Here is a 20,595-nt window from a genome sequence, read left to right on the forward strand (position 1 = left end):
TACTGTTTTGCACATAGCTCGCTCATAACAAGCAGCAGATTCAAACAGCCCATTTGCTGTACGTATGGGCGCTCAACAAACCAGCCTGTCTCATCAATACACAGGGGTGAGGAAAAGATAATTTTTGTGTAAGACTGATTTCAGTTGCACAAAAATGGGGAAGCAGTCCCTTCACTGAGGCAAAACATTTATACGCTAAAACAAAACTTGTAACAAAAAAGTGGCAACTTGTTTTTATTTTAAAATATTATATGCACATAAAAAAATCCCAAGCAACACAGCTTTTACATTGATGCCAAATTGTATACAAGAATTTTCAGTTTACTGTCAAAGTCTATTTCAAGTTGCATATTGACAAAAGTGAGGTACACTTTTTTGAGTAGGGGCTTTGCATCTAGGTGAAGAAGATATAAACTTTCACAGAACAGCTTGTTTGGTAGCAGTGAGTTCCAAGCCATGTTAAACTTCAACAGAAAGTCTAGCAAATCTATACTGAAGTGATGCTGGATTTCTTAACAAAACAAGACCTTTTTGTTCTTCTGGCTGATCCAGCAACATCTGCAGCAGTCCTGTCAGAGTAACAAATCCTAGAGCCTCCCCACAGCCAAGGGCCAACGAGAAATCCCCCTGTGTGACAAACCCCAAGAGAACTCTGGAACAGTGGGATGTCACATCCGGCAGTGGGTCAGGCCATAAGCCCAGAGTTAGATCTTCTTGCTCGGTTGGGGTTACATGCTTGGCACTCGATGAGCAATCCTGGCCTGCCTTCCCAATCTTCTCCCTCTTTTTAATTTCCTTTTGTTTTAAAACCTTTCTCTTGAAGACATCGCTATGTTTAGGTTCCTGAGGGCCACAGAAGTTTTTGTCCTTGCTTAGCTGAAGCAGATCTTCTTTTGATGGGACGCAGACCATGGCGTGCAATTCAGGGCTACCTTTTTTAAGAAGGGTCAAGCAGACCCACACTAGTGCCCTGGGGTAGCACTGAACAACAGACAAGAGGGCATCTTCAGTCAATTTCTGTTGATCCAGCTTGGAAGCACGGTGCCGGATTCTCCGAGTTTTCACATGCGTGGGCTGACACCAGGCTGATACCTGCCGTAATATTTTCCTGCTCCTATTGAAAGGATACAGCATGTTAGCTTGTCCTGTAATTCTGTATACAACCATATTCTATTGCTGAATTTGTCAAGGGAATGTGGGGGGTGTATACTCATGAAATAAAAACACAAAGGTTGTGCAGGCCTTGTTTAGGGCTTAAATGAAACAATGCATTCCATATGTGTACAGAAAAGAGAAGCATCGTCTTTTACAGTCTGTGGGAGCAGACAAAGAGTCTGTGTTGAGTGGACCAGTGGAATGATTTGGAAGGGTGCCAATTAAGAGTATCGCAGTTGGCTTGCCCCCTGAATGAAGCCACTTATTTGCCGGGGGAGGGAGGGAAGAGGAGAGCTATGACAAGCAACTGTATACGTCGTCCCCCCCCCCACCCGCCCAACAACAAAATCTATGACCTGTTGTGCAATACAGGTGGAAGAGACAAGGAGAAGGGCTTTGGTTCAGTGGTAGAGCATCCACTTGGCATGCAAAAGGTCCCAGGTTGAGCCCCCAGTTCAAAAGATCTGGTGGTATTGATATGAAAGGCCTCTGCCTGAGAGCCTGAACGGCCCCTGCCAGTCAGACAGCACTGACTTGATAGACCAATGGTCTCACTCAGAACAAGGCAACTTCACGTGTGAACTAGACATCACCCAGCTAGCAAGCACGATGGCTTATCCTGGCTGGGTGCAGGAAGCAAAAGATGCCCAAGACAGGGCTTGCCAAATCTGAGATGCCAGTACGCCATGACGCCTAGAAGTTTCATTGGGGCACCTAGAATTTTCAGCAATGGTTTTATTGTAATGCACCTTGGTCATCATCAGCAGAAGTACAAAGTTATTATTTAACTTCAAAATGTGTTTTGTTGTATGACATAAAAAGGCATGCACATAAAAGCTGGCTCCAAGAGCCAAAGAAAATTTAAGGCCAGAACTAAGAGGATACTGTGCTCCAGGGCTCACTTCTGTCCCAAGACAGCAACGCACACAGGCTTGTCTCCATGAATGATTCTTGTGGCCAGAAGTATTATTTCCCCCATTTATATATTTGAGACATTTCTAGTCTGCTTTTCTCCTCAATGGAGATCCAAAGCTCCTTACAACATTGCTCCCTCCATTTTACCTTCACAAACAGCCCAGTGAGTACGATCCAGCTGAGTGTGTGGCTGGCCCAAGGTCACCCAGCAAGCTTCCACAGTGGAGTGGTGATTCGAATCCAGCCCACCCAGATCCTAGCCCCTCCCACGGCACCTTGCTGGCCAACAGAAAAATCAGGGATTTATTGCACATACCTGAGGACACAAAATGCACGATTTGATGAAGCTTCATCTTTCTTACACAGATCTGCCATGTCAGTCGCATCTTCTATCTGAATGTTGTTCTCGAAGGATGCATCCACTTCCTTCTTTAACTGGCCTATTAAGGGAGACTCTGGTACAGGGCTGGGACCACAAGCAGCGTCCCTCTCAGTGGTCAACTCCTCAACATCTAGGACTGACGAGGCCTCATCTTTCTGAGTAGCTTCATTCCGAGTCTTCCAATCCAGGGTGAGCTTCTCCCAGGGGCAGAAAAAGGGTGCCAGGGTCCCGTGCTTAATGTAATTTGCTCTTTTCGCAGGAGGACGCCTATGACAAAAGAACAATACGTCCCGTATAGAATCAATGAAAGAACATTCCAACACAAACAGAAGTTACATTCTTACAAACTTTTATTCAAGCTAAGATTTTTTAAATTGGAATTTTTCCCTAATGGTTAGCTTTAAAAAAGAAGTACTTTGCTTTAACATATCGAGTCTGTATTTAAAGTTGGCTTGGGTCCCTCACAGCAAGTTTTCCTCCAGCGTTACCACAGTTAGAATTTATCACACCTATACTTACAATTGCCCTGACCTGGATGGCCCAGGCTAGCCTGATCTTGTCAGATCTCAGAAGCTAAGCAGGGTCAGCCCTGGTTAGTATTTGGATGGGAGACCACCAAGGAATACCAGGGTTGCTGGGCAGAGGAAGGCACTGGCAAACCACCTCTGTTAGTCTCTTGCCATGAAAACCCCAAAAGGGGTTGCCATAAGTCGGCTGCGACTTGACGGCACTTCACACACACACCTACTTACAGTTAGTTTGTAAAATGCTTTAATACAGAAGTCACTTACTAGTGACATCTATATTGTGTATCATGACCAGCTCATTCATAGGTCGAAAAGGAGCCTTTTAAAAGATCAAAACCATTTCAGACATTTTACCTCTTAAACTTTTCAAGAAGACACCTCTCTACTTCTCTGGCAAACTGGATACCCGCAGGACAGTCTGGGTAATCGTTGGGAACATGAGGAGTTCTCTTATACAGGGAATGTTTCAGACCCTCCTGCAAGCCACCCACTCGCACACCTCGATAGATCTACAAGGCAACAGTATTCGATCGTTTCAGGCACTTTGGAATGCAAGAAAATACCCTTCAGAAAGACTTATTCTGTTGCGACTACTCTCCCTCCCTTTCCATTTCCAAGTGGAGGATTTAAACTAGCTCAAAAAGAAGTATTCTTAATTGAAGACTTATAGCCCAGTACAGAAACTTCAAAATATGATTAGCCAATAGCCAGATATGGATTATTCTACTATACAGAAGTACCACAACAAAACGTCCCAGCTGTAGAGAGAATAAAACAAACTGCAGAAGCAAACCTCTATGACAATATGATTTATAAGCAGTGCAATGATCTGAACAGGAGTACAACAAGGCCATGTTCCTAAAGACAAAGCTTGCAGGAGGTCTAAGGCGGGGGTGTCAAACTCATTTGTTACAAGGGCTGGATATAACATAAATGTCACTTGGTGGGGGCCGTGCCATGCCTCGTCAGCCCAGATTGGGACTGGGGGGGTGGGGTGGCTGCCTCAGCTGGCTTGCAGGTCGGATAATAGCTTTCAAGGGGCGGGAGCTGGCCCACGGGATTTGTTTGATGCCCCTGGTTTAAGGGGTAAAACAGGAATTTCACAAGGATATACTTCACCAGTCTTCACTTTAATATTCCTAGAGACATATGGTTACATTAGAAGATATTCTCCATTCACAATATGCAACTTTTGCTTTCCATTTTTGTATTTTTAGTTCCAAAAATAGCAACTTATTCCCTTACAGGTACCTGTAGAACCTCTGCTTCACAATAGATGCTCCAGCACCTGCCTTTATGCAAAGCACGGACAATATAATGCAGAAGTTCTTTGACTTGCATTTATGTTTTTGCAAAACAAGTGAACTTCCATGTAAAAACATCAGACTTCTCTTTATATCCTTATCGGGCCCGACCAACTCAGAATTATCAGAGAGTGGGGACAGCTTTAGACACAGGGTAGGAAAAGCTTCAGAGACCAACGTGCTTATAAAACACATCAGGTTTTTATGAGTTTTTAAAACAGTATACTAGAAAAAGAATGTTTTTGAGTAGTTCACCCAAAAAACTAAGAACATTTGGACTAAGGAAGCTAGGATAAAAGTATCCAAGTCAAGCTTAACTAAACAGTTCCCTGTCCTAGCAGGTGATAAAATACAGCCACTCCCTTTAGCTCAACTTCATCATTGTACCAGCCAGGCTCTCCAGAGATTTCTTCTCAGCTCTCACCTTTTGGTGGTTTGACTTGCCATTATTTCATTTCTTTCTCCTGAATACTTGGTCTTTGGTTTCTCTTGTTTATATAGCTTAGATCTTGTAATCCCACCCAGATCTCAACCAATCAGTGAGGGAAGCCCTAAATTTCAGTTCCCAAAACCATCGTTGAGTTGCATTTCTCCAGCCCAGCAGGACAGCCTGTCTTGGGGTCTCTTTCCTATGAACTCCGGGTGAAACTGAACAGAACTGTTTCTTCCCCCCTAAAGCTAACCTTATTAAATGTAACAAGAACCAAATGCAAAAAAAGGTGGGAATGGTTCCATTCATTCACAGGACTAAATAATCTAGTCATGGTAACCAATATTGTAAGCAAATTGAAAAATAAAAAACACATCAAAGCAATTAGTGTCAATTTCCCCCTGTATTTCAAACCGAAGGATCACTTACAAGAGGTATCCAGAAAGCCATGCCCCAACCTTTGGGCAGCAAAATATCCCAACCACTTCCCCAATCTGGTCGATCTTCTCCAGCTATTTTTCCAGGCTGCTGAACTAGGAGTATAGGAATCTTGGATTCTTGTGGGCCCAAGTCAAGATATGATCCAGGTACCAAGAGTTTATTTCTAAGACTATTCAGGTCCTGAGATGATAAAAGCAGACAAGACACTCTAAAATCTAGAATTGCTTTTTCGAAGAAAGATAGAAACTCGAAACAATTCCTCCATATTCTGCACTTAAACATACATGCAAGTTTACTTTTCCCTCAAGGCAGTGTTTATAAAATTGGGATCTGGGAACCCTAGGAGTTCTTTGTAAGGAGAGAGGGCAAGCCCCTCTCACCCCCATCTGAACAAGATGAAAACAAAGCCCTCTGTTTTCTAGGAAAAAGAGCAGGGACTCTGCCTCAGAGGAACGGGACAGAATCAGCTCACAGCTACCTGCCGTCAACTGGCTTTCAGACTGCCTCACAGCATTAGGCTTAAAGCACACTGATTTTGTGACTGGCCTCAGCCCCCATGGCAGCCATTTTGTGGTGGTGCCCCCTTAAAACTCCAAGTGTGCCCACAGGCTAAACAACATTGTAGATTTACAGACATTAACATTGACCTTCTTCATAGTTACTGATGATGTTAAGAAGTTACCTGTTCTGGCATTTTATTTTCTGTGACACTGTTACAAACATTCCGGTCCCAGAGAAAACTCTGTGCGCACTCTGCAGAGACCCCTTCTAAGGTCAACTTTCTAACTTTCTCACCATCTAAGAAAACAAAGAACCAACCAATAAGCAAAGGGACAAAGCACAATGGCAAGCTATGGAAAGATTATAAAATACTCTTGTCTGTTTCCAGACTGTGGCCTGAAATAACCTATTTGAATATTTCTCTTCGGGGAGTAGCAGGTATCGTACTTGGCGTGAATGGTATTAGGATTTTCCATCAAGGGTATTTCAACTTAGGAACCTGCTAAGAAAAGTCTTTAAAAGATCCATTCAGCTCTTATGAGCTATACAAAAGGAGCTCTGTGAGCTTGCCTATTAAGCAGCTGGTAGGCATTAATGTGCACCAGGGGGGCAGATAAATGGGCTGGAAGTTTAGAAGGATGACTGTTGAAAAAGCTGCCGATCAGGTGCATCTTCACCTTTTTGAAAAGCAACAGGCTTCAGCAGAAGGAACACAGATGAGATTGTGCTCACATGATAGCAAACGGTCTTGCTTTGCACAAACCAGTGTGGCACAAGTGGATAGTGTCAGACTAGGATCCAGGAGACCCAGGTTCGAATCCCCAGTCTACTGGGTGACCTGAAGTGTACTGGGTGACCTTGGGGCAGCCATACATTCTCAGCCTAACCTACTTCACAGGGTTGTTGTGAGAATAAGATGGAGGAGAGGAGATCAATGGAAGCCACTTTGGTTCCCCGTTGGGGAGAAAAGCAGGGTAGACCTGAAGTAAATAAAATAAGTAAATAAATAACTATTTCACATATGATCTGCTGATGCACTTCAGAGCACTATATCTACTTAAACACACACTAGATCTAGAGATGACTAAAAATGGTGACGGAATGCTACTATTGCTGACATTTACCTTTGAGATTGCAGAACCTTTATGACTTCAGTTCCTTGCTTAGAATGTGCATAAAAGCATTCTTACCAAGCAAGAGAATGAAACAGTGAAATAGCAAGTACGTTATTTGCTACAATACAGAAAGTACTGCACCAATGCAAAGAAAGGCTGTGGTACCCAATTTCAGGATATTCCTTAAGATATCTTTTAAAATGGCATCTTCCCTCCAGATAATGGAAAATAGGAACAGTTGTTTGTTCAGCTAACCAGATTGACTGCTGTTCCCCCACATGACAATGCATCCATCTAGACCTTTTCTTTTCACCTTTTGGTCTTCTGCCACCAACTTTGGCTTTGAAGCACTTCCTGCAGAATCCCTCAAAACAGATATGGTTGTTATATTCAAAAGCAGATATACCCAAACCAGAGTAAGGTTAACAGAATCACACAGATGAGCTGGTGTACCTTCTCCACCTCCAATATCCATAATTAAGAATCAGTTGTTTTTACAAGATCTTAAGAGATGCAAAAGAGCCTGATAATTTGTGAATTTAGACTCAAAGACAGGCTCCGTCATCACTGGTTACTGCTTTGGGAACAAAGCAGAGCTACTTTAGAGGAAACACAAGGATTAAACACACTTTTATTGTGCAACACCCAACAGGTCTTAGGAAGCAGAGTGGCATCTCACAAGGCAAAGCAGCAAGAATTTTGGAATTGCTCCTGATTTAAAAAGGTAGGGAAGGACAAAAGCTCAGAGCCAAAACATGTATGATTTACCCATAGAAGGACCAAGCTTCAATTCCTGGTGCCCGTGAAAAGGATCTCAAGTCACAGAGCAAGGAAAGAAACTAGAGAGTTGCTGCTGGCCAGAAGAAATATAGCTGGCTCTGATGGAACAATTCTCCAATTTGGTTACATTCCCAAAGAAGAGGCAGAGATATGGACAATCTTGAATGAGGAAAAGGCCAAAGTGTTTTCAGATAAAGTTCTGCAAATAGTTTTTCTAATGAGGAAGAGGATTTTTTGCCTTCTACCTGCACTATTACTGAAAGAGAGGTGATCACATGCAGAAAAATGGTTAGAGGCAAAATCACGAACTCATGAAACTTGCAAATAAGGTTGATGGCACTGAATAATGAAACTCCTGATTCTTAAAACTAATTACAGGAAAGGTATCCAAAGTTGAATAAGCATTATAGGCCCATTTCATAGGTGTGGTACTTAGAACACTTCCCTAATTCTCCATGGTATTTATGATTTCTAGTAGACAGTCTTAAGCATGCCTTTACATGACATAATAGAAGCTGAATTTTCATCTCAGGCTACAGCACCTGTTGGCCTCGCCAGGATTTGAACCTGGATCATCTGTATAGCTTAACAGAGGCTTCCACTGAGCACAAGACCAGTTTGGTGCCGAGTCCCTTCCTCACAGCTGCTATTTTCAACATAATCCTCACTTAGCATGCATGCATCTACCCAGTAAGTCTATTACCCAGAACATTTCAGAGCCATTAAAAGGACAGTGACAAGCCAAGTAATTTTTGCTTTTTTACTGCACAAACACAACTTAATACGGTGGTTAGTTATGTTCCGGAAGACACCTTACCTTGATATTTTTCTGGATTTGGTATGGCTTTTGACCTCTTTTTCAGCAAATTCACTCGCGGATCCCCAACAGTCAAACCCAATACAGTACCTGATGGAATTTCTGAGGAACTTAACCCTTAAAAACACACACAAGAAAAAGATGCACCCTTAAACAGTTTCACCAATAGGTATACAGACACGTGCTACACCACTGCCTTAGATTTCACATTCGGTCTACAAATGGGCATGCGGCCATCAGTTTGGAAATTTCTATGCAAGGATGTATTCAAGGCCTCTGGAATGGGGGACCATTTGCACCATAACCAGGAAGGCCACAAGTGGCAATTGCCTTTGGCTTACATGTCCAAAGGGAGCTCCATGGCGCAGAGTGTTAAGCTGCAGTACTGCAGTCAAAAGCTCTGCCCACGACCTGAGTTCGATCCCAACGGAAGTCAGTTTCAGATAGCTGGCTCAAGGTCGACTCATCCTTCCATCCTTCCGAGGTCGGTAAAATGAGTACCCAGCTTGCTGGGGGTAAAGGAAAGATGACTGGGGAAGGCACTGGCAAACCACCCTACAAAGTCTGCCTAGGAAACGTTGGGATGTGACGTCACCCCATGGGTCAGGAATGACCCAGTGCTTGCACAGGGGACCTTTGCCTTTTTTACATGTCCAAAAGAGAAAATTTAATCACTGAAGGGAGATATATGAACATTTCCAAGCCTGGTATTAAACCGACCATCCTCTTCAGACTTCTGGTATTTCAGGGACAAAGGGATGCATCCTAACCATGTTTTGCAAAAGAACACACCTCCAATAGAATGGAAGAGAGGCTGATTTTTCCACAGAGTCCCCCCCACTGCAGACCCCCACCTTTGCCTCCTATCCTTCTCCTGGGATTCACTGCCCCCCACATAGCAGTGATTGCTTCCGTGAGCATTGCTCTGATTACACTAGACAGGATCCAAACCAGTGTATAGTCCAGCTTGCAAAAACCAAAAGTAGAACTTAACACATCGGCTGTAGATTCCCCACCACCACCAAGATTAAAGACTTAATGACCTCCAAATGGCAATGAACTACACAACTCAAAAAAGACAGTTATCTTTGCCGCAGTATGCTATGTTCCTGTTCTCTTTACAAGTGGCTGTCCCCTTAAAAACTGCAAAGGTAAGCTTTTGTTTGAATGATACTTTATTCACCATCCATCTCAAAAGAGCCATATTCAAAGCCTAGTAAATATTGATAACCTTTTGATGAACCACACAATTAAGAATCCATTAGTGGAATCCTCACTAGATAGAAGGGGGGAGGAACAAGAGCAATACTTACCTTGCAAAAGGTCAAAGATGGCTTCTTGACGATGATGAAGAGACACCTGCTCAGGATTCCTACAGTTTTCTACCCACCAACGGTTAATTTCAGAATCTGTATTATCCAGGTCCTAGGAAGACAGCGAACCCATATAAGACAGGGAGAAAGATATAAGGTTGGATCCTATAAAGCATTTCTGCCCATACAAAAAAACTTTGACTGGAGGTAGAGGCTCTCTTAGTGTTGCCTAGCTGTTCTTCAAGGCCTGTATCATGTGGCTTTTCACCACACTGGGGCCCTCCAACCCTTGGCATTGCCTAGGAAGCATTCACACATTCACAAGTGGCTGGTGAGAAGGCAGGACAGATCCATTTCTCCCTTAGCCTGTTGCAAAGCTTTGTTCTCTCCCTTTTACCTAGAGTTGTCTCACATTTGTAATTCTTCCATAGAATACCAGCATCCAAATTAAAACTGGTTAAAAACTAATATCAAACCCATAGGTCCCATGGCCCTGGAAATAAAGTTCCCCAGAACTGGAAAGGACTGCAGGAGGTAGGAGATCCAAATTCCTTACTCTGGATACATCCCCAATATCTAAGCAGCAGCGTTATGCTTAGAACATGCTTCTAGTGTACCGGAAAAGGGACCAGACACCAGAGCAGTGTGTGGAACAGGGAGCTAGCCCACGGGTATACCAAATCCTATCCTGGAGTGCCAAAGGCTCTGGGCTCCCTGCACCATTTGTGGAGCTTCTGCTGCCAGTTGGCCACACATATATTACGCATACAATATTTCCACAAAGTTTCCATTTAGAGCAGGCTGGATTGTACTTTCTTCCTCTTAAGGCTCCATTCTTAGTCAATCCTTTAGAATGTGGAAGTGCAACAGATTTAATCAGGGATGCAGCCATTCAGAGCACGAAATGCTCCATGGGCGATTTCTGAAAGAATCCGCACTCTTGTATAAACACAAGTAACTAGTTTTACTGTTAATGCATTGCTCTGGCATCTACTGGCATAACCGTTCTGGCATTTGAGGATGTGAACAAACATGCCGACAGCGGGTCTTCTTACAGCATGGACAGAGGCAGCTTTGAGTGCCTCTGTTAGGACACAGTGCGAGAGAGGACCAATCAGCCGATATCGGAGGATCTCCATGGTCAAGTCACTGGAAGAAAATAAGAGTTATAAAGTGAAAAATGAAGCCTGTAGTCATCAGACAGTTCAAGCAAAGTGCAAAAGACAACCAGCTTAAGTACCTAAATTCTATTACTTTAAGAAATACCTGATCACAATCCCATTAGTTTGCGATACCCAGCAACGTGGCTGACAGGGGTCTCTGGTTCCATCACCAATAATTTTTTTCACAGGGACAACCATTTCACCGGCATCTTTCCTCTTCCTTTTTTCGCCAGCTTTTTCAGGTACATCCATTTTGTTTTCTTCTTGGGACGACGACACAACCGGTTTGGGGTTACAGGGTTCCAAGGGCTCAGAACAGTGGCAGACTGCTTTCAGCTCCGCCAGTACATCCTGGGGAGCGGGGAGGGGAAAGAAAGGTTCAAATTTGATGAGATCATTTTCTCATGAGATTAAAGCCAAGGTATTACTTGTGGAGAGGAAGGCACTGGCAAACCACCTCTGTTAGTCTCTTGCCATGAAAACCCCAAAAAGGGGTTGCCATAAGTCGGCTGTGACTTGACGGCACTTTACACACACACACATTACTTGCAGAGTCCTCTGAAGTCCTGCAGGTGAACTCTGAAGTATACTTAATACCTGCAGTCTCCTGACCCACATGGCTATTAGACCATGCAGGCCCCATTACCCTGGTAATAAGCTTTCCCTGGGGCCAGAATGGATTGTTTGAGAGAAGGCAATGTGGGGAAAAAATATGTGACCATCGGCACCTTTCACTGATGGATCACGGGATCCAAAGCAAAACTTATGCACATTTTCTTTAAGAAACATCCACCTAATTTCAGCAGTACAATCCAAGATGAAGAAGAGTTGGTTTTTATAGGCTGACTTTCTCTACCACTTAAGGAAGAATCAAACCGGATTATAATCACCTTCCCCTCCCCACAACAGATACCCTGTGAGGTAGGTGGGGCTGAGAGAGCTTTAAGAGAGCTGTGAATGGCCCAAGGTCACCCAGCTGGCTTCATGTGTAGGAGTGGGGAAACCAACCCAGTTTTTCAGATTAGCCTCCACCGCTCATGTGGAGGAGTGGGGAATCAAACCTGGTTCTCCAGATTAGAGTCCACTGCTCCAAACCACCACTCTTAACCACTACACCATGTTGGCTCTCATGAAAAATGTCAATTCTTGTTTACTAGTTGATCATCTTCTTTGTGCTCTCTTCCACCTCCTTTCAAGATAACACAAGACTGTGAATGCCCCATGCTCATGAGATCCGTCACTGGGAGGTTCTCCACATGGAAGTTTGATTCTCACATTACACATTTATGTAATGCATAATGCAATGTAATGTAATGTAAGAGGGAAATGTGGGCACACATAACACAACCCCACTCCTCTACCACAGAATGCAGAATGACTAGTCAGGGAAGTTTGAGAATTGGCCCCATGTTTCAGTGGCAGAAGCAGTGGCCACTGACATTTGTCTGAAGGTTACCATACTTTTCAGTACTGTTTGCAACATAAGCATGTCACAGGTTTTAAGGGAAAACATTGTTGCCAGGGCTTGTACCTGCTTAAAGGTCGGATGCATCCATATCCACAGTTGTCGGATGGCAGAAGCAATGCTGGATTCATTTCTGGGTTTCCAAATAAAAGTAACTGGACCAAGAGTGCCTTCAGGGTATTGATCTTTTCGGTACAGAGTGAGAGCCCCCTGACGCCTCCCAGCTAGGCAAGGAATCGCTGCAAATGTTGGCCCTGAGGAGGGACACGTTGAAAAAAGTAAGATGCTGTTTACCTTCCAAGGTCACACTATAAGCCCCCACCAAGATAGGGGTCGGGATCAGAGCCTCTTGACTAAGTACTTTGCTGAAATATTACCTGTGTCTACATTGCACATTCGAGCAAGTGCTGTTAGGAGATCTTCCTCTTTTCCAACCAACTCCAGGCAACAGTAGTACGATAAGTCCTGATGGAAAGAAAAAAGCTATTAAAATTAAATCTGGCATGAGCGGTAAAATGAGGCCAGATTAAGAAAAAATTGAGTCACTTTTCCAGCTTTACTTAATGCTCTCAAAATGACACATAAACCTTAAAATGCAGAGAAATGAGCCATATGCTCAATCCAGTGAGCTAAAATAGGTAGTTTTTTTTTAAATATATTTTTTATTGCATTGGAGGTCATTTTACATCTCCATACCTTTATAATTACAATTTACACTTTCCTTCTTCTAATACAAATTTCCCCCTTCCCCCCCCTCATGGACCAATCCATAATATCATATTTCAGCCATGAGCATAGCCTTTTTAGTTTAACTAAAGTCTCTTCGTTGGCTTCTCCTCTTTTCACCCAATTAATGTATGGGTTCCACTTAAGTCTTCAATTCCATTTCTTCTGTTTCTCAAATCGTCTGTTAAGTATCCCAGCTAAAATAGGTAGTAACTGAACACATCAAACCACCTTCTACTGAACTAGACCCTTGTGCCTGCCTCAAGCTGAGTACTGTCTACTGTGACTAGCAGGAGATCGCAAGGGTCTTGGGCAGAGGCCTTTCACGTTACCTACCACCCAATATTTTTAGCTGGACTGAACTGGAACCTTCAGAACGCAAAGCAGATGCTTCACTACCTAGAAAAAGCCCTTTGCCTCCTTCAGCAGTAGCGGAAACAAACAAAAAAAGATCTGCTGTTGTTGGCAGAAGGCATACGAGGGAGTCAGCCCAAGCTTCCTAGCTAGAGAATTCTGACAATCCTGCACCGCAACCAAACATGCGGTTGTTGTGCCCTTGCAGCTCTCGCTGTGTCCAAAAAAAAAAAAAAAAAAAACACCACCAGGATGTGTAGCAGAGTTTCAGAAGATATGAGGAAATCTGGGGTGGGGAGAAGAAAAAGGTGCTTTTGGTGTAGAACATTCACTGAAGTTTTTTTTTTTTAAAGGTCAAAACTACCACTGTGAATTCTGTCCCACAAGCTAAGCAGAAGTGCTAGTCAAAATCTCTCTTGCTAGGTTAAAGCTCCATACTACTGTATGAACTGCACCTACCACAGGTGCACAAGGCCATTAATTGTTTCATTATTAATTGTTAGCAACCAGAGCCAACAGGCATGGGGAAAACTGAACAGCATATAAAATTGATCAGATGCGGCCAAGTCAGCCAGCTTCATCTTTTCGCCAACCAAAAGGTGATTTTAACTGCCTCACATGGAACCTATTCTTCTAAAGAGGGCAATGAGTGGTTTTTAGGCCGGGCCATCTGCACATCCATTCTTGCCGAGGTAAAACATTCAGAAACCGTCACGGCACCTGAAGCAGGCAGTGGTTCGCCATGGCTCGGTAGCAGGCCCGATAGCACTTGGTTGTGGGCCCGTCTCCTAAGCAGTAGCCCCATTTCTTCACCATGTGAAATCGTTTCGCGTGCCAGATATGTGTTTCCAGCCAGATGTTCTTCTTCTGTCTGCGATTGAACTCGGCCACCAAGTTTATATGACGCCGCCTGGCTTTACGACACTTGCTTTTTGGAAGTTCTTTTTTCTGATGTTCGGGTTTCTCCACCTGTACAGTTGGGGGATATGGAGTAACTTTTAAATGTTGTCACAGGGACAGGACACCAGCTTTAGCTCTTCCGTACAGCATAATTAAAGACCCTATTAATAGAAAGCTGACAAGGATCTCCCCCAAGACTTTCAGTTGGCTCTCAAACCAAACTGGGAAATGCATCTTGCTGTTAGCTGCTCACCAGGTTCTAACAGCCAGGGATATAACAATTCCTTCTATGCGACTAGTTTGCCAGACCACTGCTAAATCTGCCTTGGGACAGATTTGGAAATGGGAGTAGTACTATATAACGCCCACTACAGAAGTTAAGGTGATATGATCAAAGTACCTGTATGGAGGCCGCCTGGAAACCCCATGCCAACTACCGAGTTCCTTGACCTCCTCTGGAGGTGCAGAACCCATGCCTGAAAATAATTCCTCACTTTGTTTTGCAAACTTATGTTGCACTGTACCTAATCCTCACAGTGCCCCAAAATAACCTCACCCAACAACCAAATTCTGTTCTACCCCCCAACCAGTTATCGGCAATCTGTCAACTAGCCCCTTCACTAAGAGTTTCCTATCACTCTGATTGATTGTATTAAGAGGAGAAAAAGAATAGTTAGTTTTTATATGCCGACTTTCTCTGCCACTTAAGGGAGAATCAAACCGGCTTACAATCCCCTTCCCCTCCCCACAACAGTCACCCTATGAGGTAAGTGGGGCTGAGAGAGCTCTAAGAGAACTGTATCCCAAGGTCATCCAGCTGTAGGAGTGGAGAAACCGACCCGGTTCACCAGATTAGAGTCTGCCGCTCATGTGAAAGAGTGGGGGAATCAAACCCAGTTCTTCAAATTAGAGTCCACCGCTCCAAACCACCGCTCTTAACCACTACACCATGCTGGACAGGAAGACTCCCCCCAGCAAGTTTACAAGAAAGAAGGTCCACAGATACTGATCTTCTGAGTCTTCAAAATTCACCTGTCAACAGTTTGGCTGATATTAACAACCATGAAAGAATACAGGACAGAAGCGAGCTGCCAAGTAGACAGAGACTGAATGTATGTGGGGAGAAAAGGCTGAACTGTGCTTCTCTAGCTACTGGAAGCTAGTTCAGTTCACAAAGCACACAGAATGAGGATGGGAGGACACAGGGACCAAAGCAGAGTATCTGGAGGAAGAGAGGAGAATAAGCACACGTCACCTTCCTCCAGAATAAGGGAAACAGAAGCCTGCCACATCCTGCGGTGTGTCCAGATAGTCAACCCCAATTTCAGCTTCAGCCCCGCACGTTTTCAAAAAGTTAATTAGGAAATGGTGAGTACCCAGAAGTATCTCCCACAACCCTCAGGACAAAAAAGCACCTCTGCTCTGGCAAGTTCACGCAGCCGCCTGGGCAGGCGCTTGATATTGTGGCTCATCGCCCGCCTTCTCATGTGCCTCGGCAGAGACTGAAACACTAAAGTATTGGAAGACTTCTGCGTAGCCGCCTTCAGCATGGCCTTTATTTCAGCAGCACGAGCTCGAACAAAAGGAGAGACTGAAATTAAGAGAACAAACTTGTTCAGAAAGTGCAACGTGACAGATTATTCATTCAATTCATTTTTGGCCCACCTTCCTCATTGAGATTTAGGGTTCACTGCAGAATTAGAAAACTATGCACTAGAGACCAGTGTAATACCAATAAAGAATGCAATGTTTTTGAAAACCGGTCTAAAACTTTTTCACTGACTACAATCCTACATGTGTAGAATTCTCCTCTGAAGAACACCAATTCATAAAACAGTACAGTCGAGGAAACCCCAGCCAACTTAAAATCTCTTAATTAGGTGGCAGTTACTTAAAATTTTTGCAGTTTTAAATAGTTCTATTTTTGTTACCTGCTTTGGGTCCCAGCTGCCTGACAGAAGATTCACAACACAAACAGCAATGTTTAGCCAAAATTATTATCCTTCACTGTGAAAATAATGCCTGCCAAGCACCTGAAGGAGATTACTGTATGGATATAAAAAGTCATGACAACTCTTAATGAGTTATGGCATCTTTTTCATTTTTTTTTTCTTACCAGGAAAGTACAGGCTTGTAAACAATCACCTGCATGATTCCCTACAGCAAGAAGAGAACTGCTGCCAGAAAACCAGGCAACGAAGCATTACAGGAACCTGTTCTTTTTTTGACAGGTCTGAGATCACTCGCACAGCTTGTTGAGGCAAGGTAGTACAAGTTGTCCGTATCCTAGCACATTATGTGGACTTACTTTATTAATACAGGCTGGTCCTAATAAAGTAAGTGGACTGTTTATTAGAACAGTTATTTATATATGTGTAAGTATATTTCCCCCCAGCTCTTCTCAAAGAAGCACAGGTGTCTCCATTCCTCCATTTTATCTTCACAACAACCCGGCGAAGTAGGTTAGGCTCAGAGAGAGTGAGTGGCCCAAGGTCACCCAGTAAGTTTCATGGTAAGGGGGATTTGAACCTGGGTTTCCCAAACCCTGGTCCAACACTCTAACCTTTACAACACATTAACTCCTTTTATTCCAGTATCACAATTTTGTCAGAAAAGTAACTATTGTAATTCTAGGGAATCTCTGACAAAGAAAATCAATACAATAAATGAGCTTTCGTGAGCCACAGCTCACTTCTTCAGATACTCATTCTAGCTGTATCTGAAGAAGTGAGCTGTGGCTCACAAAAGCTCATACCCTGCCAGAAATTTTGTTAGTCTTTAAGGCGATACTGGACTCCTGCTCTTTTCTATATTAGCCCCTGTGACATAGTTTAGAGCTTAACAGTGTACACTGCTCTCAAAGCAAGGATGAATATTCCTTCATGGATATTTACCTGTTAAATATTTAGGCATTCCGTGGGAAAAGCTTTGAAGGGAGAATTCTCGTGAGGTTTCAGAACGTAAGTCTATAAAGTCAAAGAGAGGCATGTAAAACAATGTTCTGTAGTCTCCTACAAGCCCCAATGCCAAAGCCAAGCCTCTGAGTCCTGGATCTGCCAAGCAGCAACCTTAACAGACAGAGATCTAGTCCTGGTCTTCTAGCTGCTGATCTTATCTACAGAATTTCATTCATATCTCAAGATCACTTTACCAGTGAAGAAATATCCTAGTGATTAAATGTGACACCATTGTTTCATAAAAACTAAAACAGGACAACTGCAAAGCTATACCAACATTGCAGCTGATAAAATATAATTACCTTGTTTCTTGCGTTGGTGAGTTCCTTCACCTCCATTCTGACGCCATATTTCACGGGGACCAGGCCCACTGTCAGAGGGAAAGATCACGCTGGTAGGCTGATTTTTCATTTTCTTGGCCCTCTTCTTTTCTTTTGCATTTGACATTTCTGCAACAAGGTGACAAGGTTATTACACAAGCAACCAACCGCCACTTGCTCCAGTAGAGTTATCATCAAGCGTGTGTGTGTGTAAAGTGCCATCAAGTCGCAGCCGACTTATGGCGACCCCTTTTTGGGCTTTCATAGCAAGAGACTAACAGAGGTGGTTTGCCAGTGCCTTCCTCTGCACAGCAACTCTGGTATTCCTTGGGGGTCTCCCATCCAAATACTAACCAGGGCTGACCCTGCTTAGCTTCAAATCAATGGCAACTTTTAATTAATACAGTACTTTACATCTTTTGCCTGCACTTTCTGCCCAGCATCTCAAACACTCTCCCGCTGCAGAGAGTGAGTCAGCACCCACTCCTTTTCTTGGCTGTAGCTCATCCCCCCTGCAGCTGCAGTACCAGCAGAGACTGTTCAAAGCTGCAGCTGGCTTTTAAACTCTAAAAGGAAGCAGGCAGTTAGGAGGTTCTTGGCAGCCCACTAAGACCCACAGTGAGAGAGGCCAACCAAGGCCGCCTGCGCATCCTTCCCATTCTAGCAGATTTCTGCAGTGCTATTGAGGAATACTCATCAACACACCCGTGTCTTATCAGTTACATTAAGAATGCTATTTACTATTATAAAGAGCGTTCTGGGGTAAAGTGCCAAAAAAATTTTGGGGGTCTTTTCCTAAGCCATTTAGCAGTAGCCTCTGTCACTCCCTCTGTAAATCTACACCCTACAACTTGCCTTTTATTAAACTTTTTTAAATAGTAAAAGAAGTATATCTCCTTTTAACGGCTGGTTTAGCACATGTTTGGTAACGTTTGTTCCAAATATTTTATTTTGCACATTTTAAACAGCAATAAACATCTTCTAACTAAAGAATTAAAAGTCATTTTGTCCGCAACACAATTTAATTTTGTTTTGACCTAAGATGAGTCTTCATTAGTGGAACATTTCCTATTACTATGTATGGGTGTGAAAGCTGGACAGTGAAGAAAGCTGATAGGAAGAAAATAGATTCCTTTGAAATGCGCCGTTGGAGGAGAGTGTTACGGATTCTGTGGACTGCCCAAAAAACAAATCAGTGGGTTTTAGTTCACATCAAGCCTGAACTGACCCTAGAAGCTAAAATGAGTAAACTGAGGCTGTCGTATTTTGGTCACGTCATGAGACGACAAGAGTCACTGGAAAAGACAGTCATGCTAGGAAAAGTTGAGGGCAGCAGGAAAAGAGGAAGACCCAACAAAAGATGGATTGACTCAATAAAGGAAGCCACAGCCTTCAATTTGCAAGATCTGAACAAGGCTGTCAAAGATAGGACATTTTGGAGGACTTTCATTCATAGGGTCGCCATGAGTCGAAAGCGACTTGACGGCGCTTAACACACACACAGGATTAATATATAGAGCCTCGTGGCGCAGAGTGGTCAAGCTGCAGTACTGCAGTCAAAAGCTCTGCTCACAACCTGAGTTCAATCCTGACGGAAGTTGGTTTTAGGTAGCCGGCTCAAGGTTGACTCAGCCTTCCATCCTTCCGAGGTCGGTAAAATGAGTACCCAGCTTGCTGGGGGTAAAGGGAAGATGACTGGGGAAGGCACTGGCAAACCACCCCGTAAACAAAGTCTGCCTAGGAAATATCGGGATGTGACGTCACCCCATGGGTCAGGATTGACCCGGTGCTTGCACAGGGGACCTTTGCCTTTAGGACTAATATGAGCCCTGACCTGGATAGCCAGATCTCAGAAGCTAAGCAGTGTCGACCCTGGCAAATATTAGGATGGGAGACCTCCAAGGAATACCATGGTTGTGACATGGAAGCAGGCAATAGCAAACTACCTCTGAACGTCTCTTGCCTTGAAAACCCCACCAGAGGTCACCATAAGTCAGATGTAACTTGACGGCAAAAAAACAAACAAACAAAAAAAAGACTAATATGAAGAATTAGAGATGCCAGCTTCCAGGTGGGACCTGGGGATCCCCCGGAATTACAGCTCATCTCCAGACAGCAGAGATCAGTCCCCCCCCCCCACACAAATGCTTGCTTTGGTGGGGGAGTCTATGGAATTATAGACCACAGCCCACAAGAGTCACTGGAAAAGAGTTATGCTAGGAAAAGTTGAGGGCAGCAGGAAAGACCCAATAAGAGGTGGACTGACTCAATAAAGGAAGCCACAGCCCTCAATTTGCAAAATCTGAACAAGGCTGTCAAAGGTAGGACATTTTGGAGGACTTTCATTCATAGGGTCACCATGAGTCGGAAGCGACTTGACAGCACTTAACACACACCCACAGAGAACATTAAAGCTTAGAAGAAGCACACCTGCTAACCATCCAAGGGCACGTAATACTCTTTTTGCATGTTAGATGAGTGGTTACGCTACACAGATGCAGAATTGCTCTTCTGGCAACGAAGCCCACCTTTCTTCCACCACGGAGCTCAGGACCCTTCACACAGGCGCTGACAAGACCGAGACTTCGGGAAAGTTGCAGCGTCATCCACTCCTTTGCCCAAAACAGCAAATCTTCCAGACGTCTGAATGAGGGGGGCGGGGGCGCACGCCAAATAATCAAAAGCCTTGTTGAGGCCCAGCCTTCTTGACACTGCCTCCCATCCATCCAGCAATCCGCCCGCCCACCCTGCTGTACTCACATAATCATACAGTTAATTCACTGCGGGTAGCCGTGTTAGTCTGTCTGCAGTAGTAGAAAAGAGCAAGAGTCCAGTAGCACCTTAAAGACTAACAAAAATATTTTCTGGCAGGGTAGGAGCTTTCGTGAGCCACAGCTCATACCCTGCCAGAAAATATTTTTGTTAGTCTTTAAGGTACTACTGGACTCTTGCTCTTTTCTACTAATCATACAGTTGTAAGGGACCACCAGGGTCATCCAGCCCAACCCCCTGCACAATGCAGGAAATTCA

At 43.9% G+C, this 20,595-nt stretch overlaps 1 protein-coding gene across 1 annotated transcript; it reads right to left on the reverse strand.

Moving 5' to 3' along the window:
• Positions 1–400: 400 nt before the first annotated feature.
• Positions 401–17,701, reverse strand: POP1 (POP1 homolog, ribonuclease P/MRP subunit). The gene is made up of 15 exons (XM_056854471.1): positions 17,548–17,701; positions 17,183–17,254; positions 15,704–15,879; positions 14,109–14,357; positions 12,686–12,773; positions 12,375–12,562; positions 10,947–11,194; positions 10,736–10,829; positions 9,681–9,792; positions 8,368–8,484; positions 5,837–5,952; positions 5,143–5,334; positions 3,334–3,488; positions 2,387–2,719; positions 401–1,114 (listed from the first exon to the last, which is right to left on the reverse strand). Exons 1-15 carry the CDS (start codon positions 17,690–17,692, stop codon positions 460–462), a joined length of 2,940 nt encoding a protein of 979 aa, XP_056710449.1. The 5' UTR covers positions 17,693–17,701; the 3' UTR covers positions 401–459.
• Positions 17,702–20,595: the final 2,894 nt, after the last annotated feature.

The sequence above is a fragment of the Euleptes europaea genome, chromosome 8, assembly GCF_029931775.1.
Source record: "Euleptes europaea isolate rEulEur1 chromosome 8, rEulEur1.hap1, whole genome shotgun sequence".
In the NCBI taxonomy this organism is placed as follows: domain Eukaryota; kingdom Metazoa; phylum Chordata; class Lepidosauria; order Squamata; family Sphaerodactylidae; genus Euleptes; species Euleptes europaea.